This window comes from Sesamum indicum, unplaced genomic scaffold (assembly GCF_000512975.1).
Source record: "Sesamum indicum cultivar Zhongzhi No. 13 unplaced genomic scaffold, S_indicum_v1.0 scaffold00155, whole genome shotgun sequence".
Taxonomy (NCBI): Eukaryota; Viridiplantae; Streptophyta; class Magnoliopsida; order Lamiales; family Pedaliaceae; genus Sesamum; species Sesamum indicum.
In genome coordinates this window covers 41648-59852 of record NW_011628063.1, presented here as the reverse complement: position 1 = coordinate 59852, position 18205 = coordinate 41648, and the positions used below count along the sequence as shown (strand labels likewise).

Genomic DNA, 18205 nt, shown 5'->3' with positions numbered 1-18205 from the left:
AAAGATTAATTTAATGGGAAAAACAATTGTGTATATTTGCAGTATAATTAATTTAAATCTAATCAGATGTGGTGTAGACAATTTTTTTTTATGAAAGCCCATTAAAAAATGGGAAATTTCAAAATTGTCCAATAATAGAAAAAAAGAGAAAGCAAATAAGTAAAATAGTTATATATATATATATATATAAAACATTGGACGACCCGACCCAGTTCAAGAATCCATATATAGTCCAACAGTTGCTTATCGATCAGTTTGTTACGGGTATTGCTTGTTCATCTAACTACACATGCAACACACACTTCAGTTTCGTTCACCTTTCCGAATTCACAATCTTCGACAGCACATACGGAGGAACGTCAGCAGTGGATGCAATGGATCCCAACCCCACCAACTTTCCGATCCTCTCCTACGTCATGGCCAAGCTCCCCCACATCACGCGCACCTTCTCCACCTCCGCCCCCGAGTTCGACATCGAAAACCCGCCGGAGCCGGAGCCCAAGCCTCGCGAGCCTTATTTTGAGCTCTCTGAGAAAATGCCTCACCTCAAGAACCCGGAACTCATCTCCGCCATGCGTCGCGCCGTGAAGGACGTCGCACAGACCCGATCTATCCTGCAAACTCTAGGGACCCGACCCGATCACGAGACTGTCGATACCGCCCGGTTCAAATTAGCTGAATATGATCAGTCTAAGCCGGTCTCGGAAGAGTTGGTTACGGAGTATAAGAATTATAAGGCGGTGATTGCGTTGGATGAGATGCATGAGGCGTATGAGAGGATGGTGAGCGCGGCGGAGAAGAGGTTGGAGAGGTTTTATGAGGCGGCGTTGGCGGGGGTTGATCTGGCGGAGGCGGAGAAGGAGGTGAATAAGGATAAAGATCAGGAGGAAGTGAATGAAGAGGTGGTTGGCATTTTGAAGGCGGCGGAACTGGGAAAGGGGATTGCGAGGGTGGATCTGTCTGGGCGGAGGTTGAGGATATTGCCGGAGCAATTTGGGAGGATGAAATCGTTGATTGTGCTTAACTTGTCCCATAATCAGCTGGAGGTCAGGATTAGTAGCTCTATGGATGAGCATTGAGATACTTAACTTGAAATGTTTGATAATTTTCAATGCATTTGAATTGGCTCTTATTGCATTCATATTACGTTAATCATTGCATATTAGGTGCTTTTATATATGATCAATTGGCATCTTATGCACTTGTTGCATTCTTGGATTGTTTGATAACAACTATGAAAAAGTCTAACTGCTCCGAAGACTATTTGTTTGGCTTGACTTAGACATCGAATGGAGGAAGCATTGCTCTAAGGCACTTGAATCATCCGGTAATTTTTTTGTTGAATAAACATTTACTTAGATTGGAAAAATTAGAGACACCTGGGAGTAAAGTGGATCTTGTTTCAATAATGCCCAAACAACATGCTTTTGGACAAGCTTTACCTGTAAATAGATTGTATTCATGGCGTCCTTAATTGTTTACTGAAGCTTGACTTCAAGGTCCTATGATTTTGATAATTACAAGCAACCAAGTGATGTAACTCGTTGAGCTGAAGTGAAGTCAGTTACCTGTTAAATGATTCGTGTGATCACATATAGCATTATTGCTATCGTACTGCTTCCTTTTCTCAATTGTTTTCTGTCGCGAAGGAAGCAGCATGGAAGACTAAAACGTGCACAAAGATTTTGTTAAGAAGGGAAATCTTTTTAATTTCAAGATCATCAATTGAGTGCTGCCAACTCCCCCTCTCGTCCAAATCCTTTTTGCTGTTCAGTTTATACATATCTGCATGGATTCTGAATTGGTTGCTGAATACTTTTCCTAGTAGTGTCATTAGGGGTAACTTTACTTAATATTCTGTGGTGTTCTAGTTGAGCATATCCACCAGTGAATCCTAGTGAAAATTTCATTATGGATGCTTGCATTATTTGTATTCTTGAATCTTTTTCATGCTTATGTGGAATATTTATTTTTGAGTGTAACAACTAGCAAAGTGGTGACCATATATTTAGCACTTTTACAACTTAAAAACTATTCTTTTTTGTGTTTGACGACTGTATCACTCTTAATTTGTTTTTGATATGGCAAAGGCATGATTTTGCACAAACAAATATGAGCCGGAGAAAGGGCTAGGTAACTGAGCGCTACTATTTGTCCTATTGCAGAATATGATTTAGAAGGTTTACATGGTAACATGAAATTTGATTTTCCTTTGTTTCATTTCCTTAAGAACCTATCTCTGTCTGTAGTTAATTTTCACCACCTTTTTAGAGTTCATCAGATTGTTGAAGTAGTATTTTAGAGCCAACGACTACTATCTCAAATGGAGTTCATTTCTCTTTGTCCTTAAGACCTTGCCATGTGCCGTTGATCATTGTCATCTTGACCTATTGCTGAACTGAATTTAGTGGATTCTACGACTAAGATCAAACTACAATGCATATCTTGGTGGTTGTTGCTTTTGCTATTCTCTCCTCGTTGCAATGCATTTTTCATTTTCTTATTCATGTCATTGCCCTATTAGGTTTTTCGAAAAAAATACGATTCTTATTATTGTTTGATTTATGTTCATTGCCTACAAGAAATGCAGTGTAATTCTTCCCCTTGCTTGGTCAGAAATTAAATCAGCTTTGTTTTAATTTATTTATTTCTGTGAGTGAAACAGGCAATTCCAGATTCAATTGCAGGATTAGAAAATCTTGAGGAGCTCAATCTTTCAGCAAATCTCTTAGAGTCATTGCCCGACTCCATTGGCCTGTTGCTTAAGTTGAAAATTCTTGATGTTTCTGGAAACAAGCTTGCTGCCCTGCCTGACAGCATTAGTCATTGCAGGTAAAACTCAAAATATGCAGAGAGAAGATAACATATTTTCCACGAGGTGCATCTGAGTTTGAATCATGTTTCCAGGTCCTTGGAGGAGTTGGATGCGGGTTTCAATAAACTCACTTACTTACCAACAATTATGGGATTTGAACTTGTGAATCTCAAAAGGCTCTCAATCCACCTAAACAGGATCCGTTATCTTCCTACATCTATCGGCGAGCTCAAATCCTTGCGCCTTCTGGACATTCATTTCAACGAGCTCCATGGCCTTCCACCTTCGATCAGGGGATTGACAAGTCTCGAGATCCTTAATCTTAGCAGCAACTTCAATGACCTGACTGAACTTCCCGACACGATCTCAGAGCTAATTAACCTAAAAGAACTCGACTTGAGCAACAACCAGATTCATGCATTGCCTGATAACTTTGGTAGGCTAGTTAATTTGACTAAACTTAAATTGGACGAGAACCCCCTTGAAATACCTCCAAAGGAGGTTGTGGCTGCAGGAGTTGATGCTGTCAGGTCTTATATGATCAAAAGATGGGACGCGATACTGATGGAAGAAGAGGAGAAGAGAAAGAAGGAAGCAGAAGAACAGGAAGAGGAGGACAGCTTATTGGCACGAGGCACCTCCTGGTTGAATAGCATGGTTTCGGTTGTTTCTGGTACCGTCTCAGGATACTTAGGAGGCTTCGGAAGATCTGATGCTGATCGTCACCTGAATCAGGAGTTCTAACTCCATCCCTTCTTGTGGTAACTTTTTCTGCTTTGATTGCATTAACTTCCTATGATCTCATTGTTTTATCAGTTCTTTCCCGTAGCTAGAACCTAAACTGATCTTTGCAGATGTTCTTATTGGTTTTCTATTTGTTCACTTCATCTTGAACTGAAGCAATCAATAACTTAAAAATTGATACAATTAGTTGAAAAGGGATTGTTCTTCATCTGGAGGAGGCTTCCATCCTTATTAGAAAATGAGATACTCAAGAGAGAACATCTCATCATGCTGATATGCTTTCAAGATTCTTTACTCTTGGACTATTGCAAGCAAAGCACCAACAACTTAGAGATATCAAACATTATTTGGAGTACCTTTTGACTTACAAAGATGATCATACCTATAAATAATTAAAAATCACCCATTAAATTTTAATTCAATTACATTACAAGTATTATTTTTATCTATAGTATAATTTACAACGATTCTTAAATTATTGATCAATTATACAGCAGATTCAATGCATTTACTGTATGACTAAATTGAATTTTATTGAGTTAAATTCAAACCAAAATTTTCCCCATCCAAAACATATCAATTGTTTAAAAAATTTTACAAGTTAAAATTGTTCTTATCTTCTTGAAATTAAACTTTCCCAGTCAAATTCAATGTACACGATGCAGAGTGAAGTTCTGTGTTTCTTCTTTTCCTTGTATTATCACAACCGGAGAAGTCATGCTACTGCTTTTTAGGCGTGCCTTGGGATTCAACCAACACGCAGAACTGAACCCATAAATCACGGTACAAATCTGCATTTTAATACTCACCCCAACATTATCTAAAAACCACTCTTTTAATACCCCTTTAAATTTGGTTACATTACGTCAAATCCTCTTAAGGTTTGATATAATGATAAATATTTTTTCATTATTTAAAAAAATTATTATTAAGTTCTGATCCGTCACAACTAACACATTCAATTAGCTAGCTTTCATTTGGGTTTCATTTAAATTTTGTATTTAAACTGGACAAAATGCCATTATGGACTCTCAATTATAATTTTACATATTATTTTTAAGAAATTATATTTATTTTATACTAATGTCCGTTCAACATCATAATTTTTTTAATAAATAAAATTTCAATAAGATTAAGTTAAAAATTTTATCTTACCATCTAAGGATCACATAATTATGTCATATATTAAAAATATAAATAATTTTTAAAATAATAAAAAAATATTTACAATTATATAAAAATTTAAGAGAATTTCAACATAAATTACCCCTTAAATTTTGAAGCTTCTAAGAAGCAACATGAGATTGGAATATATTGTGCGGCTTACCTTGACTACATACGTGTACAAAATCTCAACCAAAGGCAAACAAACACATAGGAAAATGTTCCCTTCAACTCTATCTATACACAATTGCCCAAAAAAGGTTACATTTTATATAGTACACACAAACACCATGCTTGGCATTGGGATATCAACCAACACTACAAGACATATGCAATGTATGTCATAGAGATACAAAATCAAATCAAATATTCAAACAGCCATGCCCATTAATATCACCCTATTATTGCCAAAAATTCACTAACTTAAATTATTGAGTTTGGTGCCCCTCATTGCCAACCTTGCCATGTGCACCACATGCCCTCCCAATTCCCAATTCCTTTCTCAACTATAACTCCCACACCCTTAAACACAACACAACTATTACATGGACAAGCTCACCAAACCAACCACAACACCAACATGCCTCTTCTTCCTCTCCATCTCCTTCTTCCTCTTCGTGGACCGGACGACCTACTCTTTCGGCTCCTATTCGCCACTCCTGCCCCTTCTCATTGCGTTTCTCATAATTCTCTTAATCGTTTTTACTATTCGGACGACCATCATGACATGGATAACTGTGATGGTGCTCCTGACATTTGCTGGGAAGCGTCGGAGGGTTCTGGTTAAAGAGGGGAGAAAGATAACTTCCGACGTTGCAGTGTATTTAGCTCAAGTTGTGGTTGAGGAGAGGAGTTTTGTGGCTTTTGTGTGTGCCACTATTGGTAGCCTATTGGCATTGGCTTGGGTAAGAATAGCCAATCAAACTCCAATGTGATTGGATCTTTGATTTATTTTCTATTTTAAGTCTTTTTTTTTTAGTTTTCTATACTAGGATGGGAGCATACTTATGGAATGTAAATATTTTATCAAATGTATAACCTTTTTCTTTTTCTTTTTCTTTTTCTTTTTCTTTTGTTCTGTTTTGGGGATAACATTTATAAATCTAAATATCTTGGAGGATTTCTTTTTTAATTCTCTTGTGTTTTCCCTTTTATTTATCATTTTCGATTTGCTTAGTGCATAGAAATAGACCAATATAAAGTAATTCTTTCATTCAGTCCCACATACCTCAATTTATAGGGTGTTATATTGATAATAAAATTAACATTTATGCATTGGTAAATCATTCATCTAATTGGACAAATTATGTCATTTCATAAATCATGTTTACACTAATCCGCCAATACAAATATTATTAAATAATTCCGTTTTATATTTAATAATTCTTAAATTTTATCGTCCGTTTACCATGCACAAAAATAAACGAAAACCTTAAGGTGTAATTTCATTTTTCTTATTAAAGCACGAGAATTTATTAAAAAATATTAATATCATTAAAGTTAAATCTTAATAGATGTAATAATATTATTTAATTAGAGCAAAAGAAATAACTATACTTATCGTTTTGTGATTAAAGAATTGATTGAAAGCCCAATACCGAATGAGGCCTCGGCTTGCTATTACCAACTAATAAGTTGCAACACATTTTATGTATGTTTATAATTTTTAAAACAAAATATTTACATAAATTATTACTATTTAATTTCAATATATAAAAAATACATAAAAAAATAAATAAAAGAATCAGTTAGTATAAATATTTAATTTATAAATATTATTGATTAAAGAAAATAATGAAATAATGTTGGAGAGATAAAAAAAAAATACAAAGGAAAAACTAATTTATCAAAAGAGCAATTATGTACGACCATAATTACAAGACCCCAATTGTGCAGCTTGAAAATTTTTAAAATCGTTTTTTGGCAGAAACGACGCCGTCTTTTCACTTTTTCGTTCAAACGCCGTTGGTAAAAATACTGTGTTCTGAACAGTTGTTTTTCGTGGTTGGGTTGCATTATTTTCTTTCCTGCATTCACTCCACCAGATTCAAACTTTGCTCTTCAGAGATGTAAATAAAGTGAAGTGATAGATGAACTCCACAAAACTTTCATAGATTAGTTGCACGTTTCAGTTATAATTTCTAATTCAAACTCATTAATAATGCATACTACAAATATTATGACTTACCAATTCAAATTTTATTTACGTGTCAGTCTTAATTTTTCTGTTATAATAACAATTATTAATCAATTACGAAAATCGAATTCGAGTTTGAATTCAAAAAAGAATGTAACAAAAATTTTGAGAGAGAATTATTATTTCGTTTTTGAATATTTTTATTTAAAACATTAAATGAAAATCTAATGAAGAGTTCATTACTAGATGAATATTAAAAGTAAAATATATTTATAATTTTTTAAATATAAAAAATATATATATTTTTTTTTTGGTAAATGTAAGTTTCATTTATAAAACAAGATCGTACAGTACAACAGTGCTCAACTGGTGGTTTCTCCCTCGACAGGTCAAGGGATACGCCATAATCTCTCAACTGGTGGTTTCTCCCTCGACAGGTCAAGGGATACGCCATAATCTATATAACGCACATGAACTAACAGAACGAGATAAATTAACACTAATAATCCTCTATCTAATATCTTCCACAATAATGGTGGCTATGATATTCGGTGGTCGCTCCATATGCTTAAAGCGTCTCAAATTTCGTTCCCTCCAAATGTGGTAAATGCAGATCTTATGCCCCGTATCTCTTGTGCAGATCAAGAGATGATAAGATGACTCTTATGCACATTAAGCCGGAGACCTGACCAGGAGGCGAATAGGTCCAACCCTTGCTTAAAGACCCCTGTAGAGTTCATATCAGCTTTGCAGAGCAGCAACAGATCATCTGCAGATCTAAGCTGAAATAATCGCGAAGGCTCACATTTTCAATGAAAAGAAAAACGCATGTTCCGATCAATCATCTGCAGAAGAATCAAATGCAGAACCTCCATTATGAAAACGAAAAGATATGGCGATAAAGGGTCCCCCTGCCGTAACCATCTCGATCCCGTAAAGAAACCATGAGGTTTCCCATTCAACCTGACAGAAAACGAGGGTGTCGTGACACACTTCTCTATCCACCTAATGAACGTAGTTGGGAATCCAAACAGGTGTAACACTGCAAATAGAAAGTCCCATTCTACCGTGTCATAAGCTTTTCGGATATCCACTTTCAGTGCACATCTAGGAGGTAGGCGCGCCTGATTGTAGCCTGTAAATAGTTTTTGTGCTAACAGTATATTGTCTCCAATACTACGACCAGGAATAAAGGCAGCCTGACAAGGGCTAATCAACTTATCCAACACCCTACTCAACTTTTGCACAATAAGTTTGGCAATAATTTTGTGTAAAATATTACAACACAAAATAAGGTGAAAATTTGTGACCATCATAGGGGCATATACCTTAGGGATAAGTGCCAGAAGTGTGGTGTTGATTTGCTTCATCAGTTTTCTCGTGGTAAAGAACTCCAAGATTGCCTTCGTTACCTCCGGACCCATGATTGGCTAGACAACTTTACAAAAATCTGATGAGAACCCATCCGGTCCAGGTGCTTTATCTTCAACAATGTCAAACACTGCATGTTTGACGTCAACTACAGTGACGAGTGTAAGGAGCTGAAGCCCTTCCTCCTCATTGAGGACATGCCTAGCCCATGGCCTCAAATACCGAATATCTATCACCTGCCTTCGTCTTTCTCCACTTAATAGAGCCTGATAGAAGGAGACAAACTCATTAATAACCGCTCCTAGCTCTAAGTAGGTAGTCCCGTGTTCATCATTTATTTGCAAGATTCTCCGAGTGGCACATCGCTGAACTATCTTGCAAAAGAAGACTCGTGAGCATTGATCCTCATCCTTTATCCATTGCATCTTAGCTCGCTGCTGTAACATGATTTGTTCCATTTTACCGCTTTGACGTATATCAAATTAATATTAATTAAAAAAAATTTATAATTGATACAATTTCGAGAAAGTAATTTACATTATAGAAATGATATTAATGAGATAGTAACATTTTATCTTTTTTACACCTCACCTAAATTGCGATCATGATGAGGGAAAGTGGATCGACGGAGAGAATAGTTTAATAATCGACTCCATGTAACTTACTATGTATCTTCACCTACATGATAATTCTAGTAGATAAGATAAACTCGAAGACTTTTTAGTTTTCTTTACAAGCAAGAAAGAAAAATAAAAAAATGGAAATAGTAAAAATAGATTGGATATTCACACTCTTCGTATACTCTCATTCACCCCTTTGAATGTGTGTGTGTTTATATGTGTATATATATATATATATATATATGCAATTATCTGTTTCATCAATAGTCTGCTCTTCAGGGGGAGAATCATAGAGTTGAAGCGCGGCTCACGGATACGCGTGGATTGCCGTGAAATCCTTTGTGGATTTGGGTTATTTAACATAAACGGTGTGAAATCCTCTGGATTTTCTGCTTTGCTAGTTCGTCGGTTGATTTCGCGGTTTTCCCTTTGAAAATTTCGGTTAATGTTTTTAAAGTAGGGTTTTCCGTTGATTTGATGTTGTGTATGTAAGCAACAGAAGGAGGGAATAGAAGGGCTTTTCGTTGCGGCTTACCTGGTACGCGATTTGGAGTTTGGAATTGCTATAGCTATGGAGGCTTCTTCTACTATGGTGATCAAGGTTGTTTTTCTTTTTTCTTAAGCTTTTTTGCTGCTATTTGTTTTCCCCTTTTTATGGCGTCTGCTGTAGATAAGATGTATTATTTTTCTTTCTTTTAGTGTGTTTTTGCTGTGTTCTTTGTGTCGTGGTGATTGTTGTCATACCTTGTGTCTATTTATTAGTTCATATTTTTTTTGAAGTTTTTGCGGAGTGGAGTTTTGATGTGTGATTTTATTTATTCATTTTCTTGAAATGCTTGGTTTCGAATATCTGTAGCCGACTGAACCCAAGCTTGGTGCTTTGTTTGATTTTATATTGGGGTTTCATTTCTTTTTGTGTATTTTGTTCATCTGTTGCACACGCTAGATTGCTTTTCTAAATTTATTCTTTGAGCCCAATTATTTTCCGTCTATGTTTACCGTCGAGTCAATTTATATTGATATTCACAACACGATAATTGATTAATGTCTTATCTTAAAATTTTTTCCATTTGTTTTAGTGCTTCTTTGACGCTGGACTTCTTAGAGTGTTCTCAATTCACGTTTGTCATGTTTAGTTCAATATTTAGAATGCTCACTCTGATTTTATTCTTCTAGTTAACTATGTTATCTATACTAGGAAATAATCCCACAGAAATTGCTTTCTAAAACTAATGTGTTTCGTGAAGGTGGAGGGAGGGGACGGAGGTTGCAATTGTTTTGTAGAATATAATTGATTTTGTATTTAGGTTTTTGAGATAAGCACGAAACTACAAGAGAATAAGCCGGCAATTTTGCCTTCTAATTGTTGTAAGAAATGCTATCAGTGGCGTGTAGATTTTCCTGCCGTGTATTTTTAGTTTACTTTCTGTTATTTCTTGATTCTAACTTGTTATCTATCGAGTTCTATTTATGCTTTGTTTCATTTCATTTGAGTCATTTTCATCACTTTGCGCACAACATCCTTTTCTACAGGTCAAGTATGGGGATATGCTTAGGCGTTTCAATGCCGAGATTGTTGAGGAGGATCTGAATCTCAGTATGGATGGACTAAGAAAGAAGATCCTTTCCCTCTTCAGCCTTGCTCCTGATACTGAGCTGATGCTCACTTATATTGATGAAGATGGTGATGTTGTTACTCTTGTTGACAATGATGATCTTCACGATGTGGTGAAGCAGGCTCTAAATCCATTGAGAATTACTATTAAGGTGAATGGTGAAAAAAATGGCAGACAGTATAATTGTTCAACTCCCTTGAGGTCGCCGGGAGTGCAACAACCGCTTCAGAATCTGAATACTGGTGTCTCTGAGCTTCTGAGAACAGTACCGGAGCCTCTACGTGAAACACTTGTGAAACTCTCAGCTGATTTGGTATCTAAAGTATCTTCCTCTGCTCCTGGTATTACTGAGCTTGTTGACCATCTCTCAAAAGTGCGCTTATCCTACTTGGGTCAGCTTTCGGAGGACCAACCTAGGGCAAAGTCTAGCATGCAGGATGATGTTCCTGAAAGCAGCACAGCTGCAAGAGAAACCAATGAGCTCTTCAAGGTTGGCACAATATTGGAGGCTTTATCCAATGTAAGATCTGAGCTATCTTCCAGAAACAATGAGAGCTTGGATAAACTTAAACCTGAGGTAACCATGGGAAGGGATGCTGGAGAAAGTGTGGAGAAAACGTCTTTTGGCTATAATCACATGGTGGGACTTGACTCTCAGAATATGAATGTTGTGGAGCCTGGTGGTGATTCTTCACAGAAGTCAGAGCTAGTGTGTCCTGAATCAGATGTTGCTTCCCATAGGATGGGTAGGAAAGAAAAAGTCAAGAAGATCACTGAATTTCATGTAGATGGGAAGACTCATTTGACAACTCATCAGCCACCTATCGTAAATAATGTTGAGAAGTTTGCAAATAATACTGCCACTGGAAAGGAGGTTAATAATCCTACTCAGCCTAAACTTGCACCAAACACTGCAAATCTCATGGCTTCTGATCGTATGGGGGCTGACTTTGTTGATGACACGAGATCTGGATCACCTGATGGTTTTAGGAAATTTCCAGGTTCAACATGGTTACATGGTCCTGGAAGTTCAAATTCTCCAGGCTTTATTTCTGGTCCTACTCCAATGGTCGAATGCCCGTTTTCTGGTATCGCTTTAGGAAATGTCTCAGCTGCTCCACCACATCCTACTTCTGAGGCAGTTCCCTTTAGGAGGAGCGTTAGTCAAAATGATGGCAGTTGGAATATCTTCCATCGCGGGGTTCGTTGTGATGGTTGTGGTGTCCATCCCATCGCTGGCCCTAGGTTCAAGTCGAAAGTGTAAGATCCAATTGCAGTAACTATCTTCTTTGGTGAGTATAGCTGGTTCAGTTTATGTGTGGATCCTAACTAGCATGCTCTTTCTTCCCTGCAGAAAGGTGGACTATGACCTGTGCAGCATTTGCTTTGAAAAAATGGGAAACTATAGTGACTATATCAGGATGGATCGCCCAGCAATTTATCGACACCATATGTCTTTTAAGGGGTGTCATGATGCTGTATGTATACAGATCATTTCTTTTATGTTTTTTTCTTTTTCTCCTCTTGGTTTCTTTATTAACTTCATTTCTGGCACAAATTATCCTTGGGCTAAGCTGTGTTACCCTCATGTCTGATCCTAATTTCAGCGAGGTAGGGACCGGGGTCCAACTTTACCACAGGTTTGCAGGGGTTTGAAGGCCAAGCTCGACAGTCGCTTCATTCAAGATGTAAATGTAATGGATGGTACCGCTATGGCACCTTTAACTCCATTTACCAAGATATGGCGGATGAGAAACAATGGTACAGCTGTGTGGCCCCAGAAAACACAACTTGTTTGGATTGGAGGAGATAAATTGAGTCATACACTTTCTGTTGAAGTAGAGGTGGGGGATCTTTGTTGACATCATTTTATACGTGAATAAATTACATGGCACCCCGGAAGTTTCTGCATATTATAAAAAGCCCAGTTAAATATTTGGAAAATTTTGGACTCCCTTGAGCTCATGTTTAAATCACAGATTCCCCCTTGACTCTCTAGTCTTCAAGGGGGAATTTCTGATGTAAAATGAGATTGGAGGGTTGTAATGTAACAAAAGTGAGTTTTTTTTTTTTTGTAATATGCCTAAACCTTATAGAGTCTTTCTGTAATTATCCATTTTATATGATTGTTATTGCATCTAATCTCTGTTCTCTTCTTTCCTTTTCATTTGGTAGAACCTTGTGCCCTTTAGGAATTCCCTGTGCCCCTCCTCGCTTGATGTCTAACAATTCTTTTCCTTTTATTTAAAGAAAAGGAGGACTTACTTTGTTCTGGGTGGAAGGGACAATAAGGCTATGCATACTGTGTCAATGTTTGCGCTTGATACTAGTCATTTTTAGTGTCATCTTTTGGTCTTGCTTTTGTTTTCTTTGAATAGGCGATGGATCTTCAATAGAAATAAAAGAAAATACATAGATGCAATCGGATGTAATGTGCTTCATTTTTTGCCAGATTCCTGCAGCTGGTTTGCTGATAGACCAGGAGCTTGATGTTGCAGTTGATTTCGTTTCTCCTGGGCTTCCAGGGCGGTATATCTCGTACTGGAGAATGGCCTCACCATCTGGCCAGAAGTTTGGGCAGCGCGTTTGGGTTCTCATCCAGGTCAGTTGTCTTTATGTCATCATAACTGCCCCTTTTTTTTTTTGGTAGTTATGTAGCCTTTCTTACATTGTGTTGTTCCTTCTTGTTTCATTCACAGGTTGATGCTTCTGTTAAAGAGACACCACGAGAGAGTATCAGGAACTTGAACCTGAACTTACCCCCTGTAAGCAGCTGCTTAACTGGTCCTGAAATTATTAATGTCGATTCAGAACCAACAGTAGAAGAGAGGCAACATCCTGAGCCTGATAACTCTAAAAGAACTGTGGAATTAGTGCAACAAAACATGACTGAGCAGGAATTGAAGTTTCCAATCAACGATAGCTTGTTGGTTGGCAATGGAGCATCAACCTCTCTTCCCACTTCTGCTGGTTCATCAGTTTCATATCCTAACATTGATCTAGCTGATGTGGGTCCAGCTCTCCCTTCTGTACTCCCCACTATGCTTTACCCACTGCCACAACCAACATCATCTGCAGCACCTGTTCCGGGTGCAAAGAAATCTGCAGTGGACCTCCCTGGAAAGAAGCAAGTAGAGGAGGAACTTCTTAGAGAACTCGATGAGATGGGCTTCAAACAGGTTGATCTAAACAAGGAGGTCTTGAGGACGAATGAGTATGATTTGGAGCAATCTGTAGACCATCTTTGTGGTATTGCTGAGTGGGATCCTATACTTGAGGAGCTCCAGGAGATGGCGAGTCCCTAATCCAATACTAAATTTCTGCTTTTCTTCATCTGCTTGGTTATTTAATTCTAATTCTTACAATTTGTCTATATGGATATGCTATGCAGGGTTTTCACGATACCGAAATGAACAAGATGCTGCTGAAGAAAAATAATGGAAGTATCAAGCGTGTAGTCATGGATCTTATCGCTGGAGAGAAGATGTAGTACATGAACATTATTGTAAATGCTGTCAAAATAAATGCCAGTGACGAGAGAAACAACTTATTAGTGTAACCCCTTTCAGTTCCATGTCTGGCTAGATTCTGCCTGTCTTGAGTCTGATTTGTGCTGTTGAACTTGTGGCTGCTGTTACTTATACAAGTGATGTATCCTCTTTAGATCTCAAAGTCCCCGATGCATGGAGATCACTTTCTTTTTGTCCCCTTGGGTTTTGTTAGTTGCAGAATGTCGTGTCCCGCCGTGTCTGAGGTAGAATGTATATCAGCTGATGCCATGATATCTTTAGTAAAAATGTAGAGAGAAACAATAATGCAGCCATCAAGAGAAATCTAATGCAGAGATTGGGATGAAGAGTGATAGAAGGGGAAGGAGACGAGAAGAGAGAGATATCAGTTGATGAGAGAGTAGAATTCTGAATAAATACTTTGCTTGTTATATCATTGTACTGAATATAAAGCTACCATCACTTCTCTCCACAATAGAAGGAAATCTTGAATGAGAAATGCTAAAACAGTGGAACAACTTTCGTCGGTATTCACACTTATTCTGCTCTTCACTATCGCTCCTATGATGTTTTCATCAAATTCCAAATATATCTTGCCGAATGCTTGGGTCATGACACAGATGTATTCTTGAGTATTATCAGTAAATCCCAAAATTAGAAACCGAATTAAAGTAATGCTCGATAAAGACTTAAATTAGGAAACAACATTTGTCCGGTACACACATGATTTGGTTTGTTTTTTCAGTTGATTTGATCCGATTTGTTTGTTTTATTCCATTCGATTTGATTATGTTCCTCAGCACGTGCCGAGTGAAAGCTAGTCCTCATCTTTCACTGTGGATTCAATTGCATCATGAACAGGGGCTTCGGATGTGTAATTCTTTCCTCGAATAAAGGTGCAATACTGAAGTTACTGATCCAAACACAGATTATTTCACAAAAGCAAATACATGAAACTGACTAAAGACAAGCATCAGATTCAGGCACGACCAAACCCACTGTCTGAAAGGAATATCATCCTGAGAGCATCATCTATAAATTCGTGAGCTTCCATTACCTATTTCTGCTGTGCAAGAAGGTGAGGCCAAAAAATGAGCAACAGCTACTACAAGGGTGGCTCCAACTCGTCTATCGATGAATACCTTGAACGCATCACGCGAATGCTACGAACGCCTACCGTGATCCCTGACTATCCTCACTTCCCTAATGTCCACAAAGTTCTCAACAACTCCTCCCCCTACGTAGAGAAAAACAACCATAATATGTACAATCAGAAGCATCAGGCCCCTGAGGTGCAAAACAAAGTTCACTTTGTTGAACGCGAAACGGCCATTGGAGTTGGCGGTGAAGTCATAAACATTGATGTGGAGGATGATGGATTCACTCAGGATAAGCAGAATGGGTTTGGGCTGTGCAAATGGGATACCTTCAAGGTGTAAACTTGCCTGGGGTAAACAACGTTTGCTGGTATGCTTAGACCGTCATGAATATGACACAGTCTTTTCCATGTATGGTTGTGCAAGTAGTTCTACTGTATGGAATGTTCGTATACCTTCTTTCTGTAGGTAACTTTCCCAGTAACTGTTGGTAGTAATCAGGAATAAATCTATAAAAACCCAGCGTTTCTCTACTGTTCCCTGCTGCCTCTGATGACTGAAAACACAAATCCATATGTCCCAACGTGTCATAGCTCAACTGCTAAATGGACTCATGAGCAGGGTGATTTTCAAGAATCAAGGTACATGTTTGATCATACAGATGAGATCATTCCCTGCAATAGCTTGTAGCTTAAATAACATTCCTGGTGCAAATTATCCAACGAAAAAGATGTCATCTGATATGAAATCGTTACTAAAATAAGAGGATAAATAATGAATGTTCACACACAAAATGTCTGCTCTTTACGGATGACACGGTTACCCCTTCCCTGATAGCTAGTAACATTCTGATGGCCAATCCAAAGGCATCATAGGTCCTTGAATTTCCAAAGGGTGGTTGTAGAAACACAAAGTTACTATCTCGAGCTAAGGAACAGCTGGAGAAATGAAAATCCTTCTTTGCAATCAGAGCAGCACAAATAAAGATGAGCTGTTCTGAAATTGGTACTGAGATAGATGATGAGAATTAAGGGCAGCAGCTTTCTTAAGATGAAAGTGGATGTACATTACAATTACTATAATGTCTTCTAACATCCCTTGATTCGAACCGACAACTTTGATTCTAACTATATCCGAATAAAGGTTGTACTAAGAGAGAGTGGCAGTCACTGAAGGCAACACTGTCAGCAAACAGAGATAAATATTTCCAAAAAATTGAATTTTGGATTTTTCTTTTTTCCTTTACTTTTTGGGGCCGGGGGTGGGGAAACAGACTTGTGACCAATCTTGAATCTAATAGACGAAATTTGAGAATGACATTATATATTCAGATACTACAACGATGAACAATCATGAAAAGCTGAAGAGGGTTAAATATTTAGTTTCTTTCAACTGTGAAATTCCTCCCACTTGAATGCCACAGTTTCCAAGCTCATGCTAAGCAGAAAAATTAATTATTAAAAGAGAATCTCAATTTACATCTCAATGAAGTAGCTGAAACAACACAAAAACAATATACCCCCTGGTTTATCAAACAAGCATGAACATTCAATTCTTAGAGAAATTTCAGTCCAATCCAGACAATGTTGAGCATTGTGAGATGTACGAGATGCATCTCATCCTTTGGATAAGAAGCTCGCAACAAACAGAAACAATTGAAACAAAGTAAATTTCCATTGAATAATAACAATAATGTTCTTAGGCTAAACTGATACAGTAATGCATAAGAAGAGTAACCTCAAAAAACCTCCATCATATATGACAATTAAGAGATCTTGTGGGCGATGGATTACCAAACTTGCAAAGTCAAACATAAGCTCCCACGGATAGTTTAACCTCAGTTATTTGTCAGCCTCTTCATTCGATAATGGATTGAATGACACCGGCACCTACAGTCTTTCCACCCTCTCTGATAGCAAATCTCATCCCCTGCTCACAAGCAATTGGTGTAATAAGCTCAACCTCCATTTTCACACGATCACCGGGCATAACCATCTTTGACTCCTCATCCTTGTCATTCATGATGGTGTTCACCTTACCTGTAACATCAGTAGTCCTCATGTAGAACTGAGGCCTGTAACCAGCAAAGAATGGAGAATGTCTTCCACCCTCCTCCTTCTTCAACACATAAACAATAGCCATAAACTTCTTGTGAGGCGTGATGGTTCCGGGCTTGGCCAAAACCATCCCTCTCTGAATATCAATCTTCTGAACACCTCTCAACAACAAGCCCACATTGTCCCCAGCCATTGCATCATCCAAGGTCTTCTGAAACATCTCCACACCAGTTACTGTAGTGCTCCTCGTATCCTTCAGCCCCACAAGATCCACAGTATCACCAACCCTAATAGTCCCTCTTTCTACTCTCCCAGTAGCCACTGTCCCTCTACCCGTAATCGAGAAAACATCTTCAATAGCCATCAAGAATGGCAAATCAGTCTGTCTCTGAGGAATAGGAATGTAACTATCCACCTCATCCATCAACTGATAAATCTTATCCACCCACTCATTCTCCCCCCTCTTAATTCCAGGGTTAGCCATCAGAGCCTCTAAAGCAAGTAAAGCAGAACCGGACACAATCGGAATATCATCACCAGGAAACTCATAAGAGGAAAGCAATTCCCTTACCTCCAATTCGACCAGCTGAAGCAACTCCTCATCATCAACCTGATCTTGCTTATTCAAGAACACCACCATATTCGGAACTCCAACTTGTTTAGCCAACAAAATGTGTTCTTTCGTCTGTGGCATAGGCCCATCAGCTCCAGACACCACAAGAATCGCCCCATCCATTTGGGCAGCCCCAGTAATCATATTCTTAACATAATCAGCGTGCCCGGGGCAGTCGACGTGGGCGTAATGCCGATTCTCAGTCTCGTATTCAACCGTAGCCGTATTAATTGTGATACCACGAGCTCTCTCTTCAGGGGCAGCGTCAATTTCATCATATTTCTTGGGGGCCGAGTTCCCAAGCGAGGCTAAGGCCATGGTGAGAGCAGCTGTGAGTGTGGTCTTCCCGTGGTCGACATGGCCAATTGTGCCGATGTTAACGTGGGGTTTCTTGCGCTCGAACTTGCCACGGGCGGCGCGAATGGAGAAGCGGCGGAGGGCCCGGAGCGGCGTGGGGGGGGG

The 18205-nt window shown here is 38.3% G+C and overlaps 4 protein-coding genes across 4 annotated transcripts in view; 2 read left to right on the top strand and 2 right to left on the bottom strand.

Moving 5' to 3' along the window:
• Positions 1 to 245: 245 nt before the first annotated feature.
• LOC105179374 (plant intracellular Ras-group-related LRR protein 3) lies at positions 246 to 3746 on the top strand. The gene is made up of 3 exons (XM_011102985.2): positions 246 to 1046; positions 2666 to 2832; positions 2908 to 3746. Exons 1-3 carry the CDS (start codon positions 375 to 377, stop codon positions 3557 to 3559), a joined length of 1491 nt encoding a protein of 496 aa, XP_011101287.1. The 5' UTR covers positions 246 to 374; the 3' UTR covers positions 3560 to 3746.
• Positions 3747 to 7501: 3755 nt separating this feature from the next.
• LOC105179418 lies at positions 7502 to 8689 on the bottom strand. Its single transcript, XM_011103039.1, has 3 exons — positions 8305 to 8689; positions 7730 to 7995; positions 7502 to 7642 (listed from the first exon to the last, which is right to left on the bottom strand). The coding sequence occupies exons 1-3, from the start codon at positions 8687 to 8689 to the stop codon at positions 7502 to 7504; spliced, it is 792 nt and encodes a 263-aa protein (XP_011101341.1).
• Positions 8690 to 9020: 331 nt separating this feature from the next.
• On the top strand, positions 9021 to 14475 carry LOC105179373 (protein NBR1 homolog). The gene is made up of 8 exons (XM_011102984.2): positions 9021 to 9219; positions 9351 to 9452; positions 10385 to 11727; positions 11822 to 11945; positions 12075 to 12311; positions 12920 to 13069; positions 13167 to 13760; positions 13859 to 14475. The coding sequence occupies exons 2-8, from the start codon at positions 9423 to 9425 to the stop codon at positions 13955 to 13957; spliced, it is 2577 nt and encodes an 858-aa protein (XP_011101286.1). The 5' UTR covers positions 9021 to 9219; positions 9351 to 9422; the 3' UTR covers positions 13958 to 14475.
• Positions 14476 to 16630: 2155 nt separating this feature from the next.
• Positions 16631 to 18205, bottom strand: part of LOC105179372 (elongation factor TuB, chloroplastic) — a 2078-nt gene continuing 503 nt past the window's right edge. Inside the window, exon 2 of the mRNA XM_011102982.2 lies at positions 16631 to 18191. Within this exon, the coding sequence (XP_011101284.1) occupies positions 16931 to 18191 (1261 nt within the window). The 3' untranslated portion in view covers positions 16631 to 16930. The remainder of the gene's footprint in view (positions 18192 to 18205) is intronic.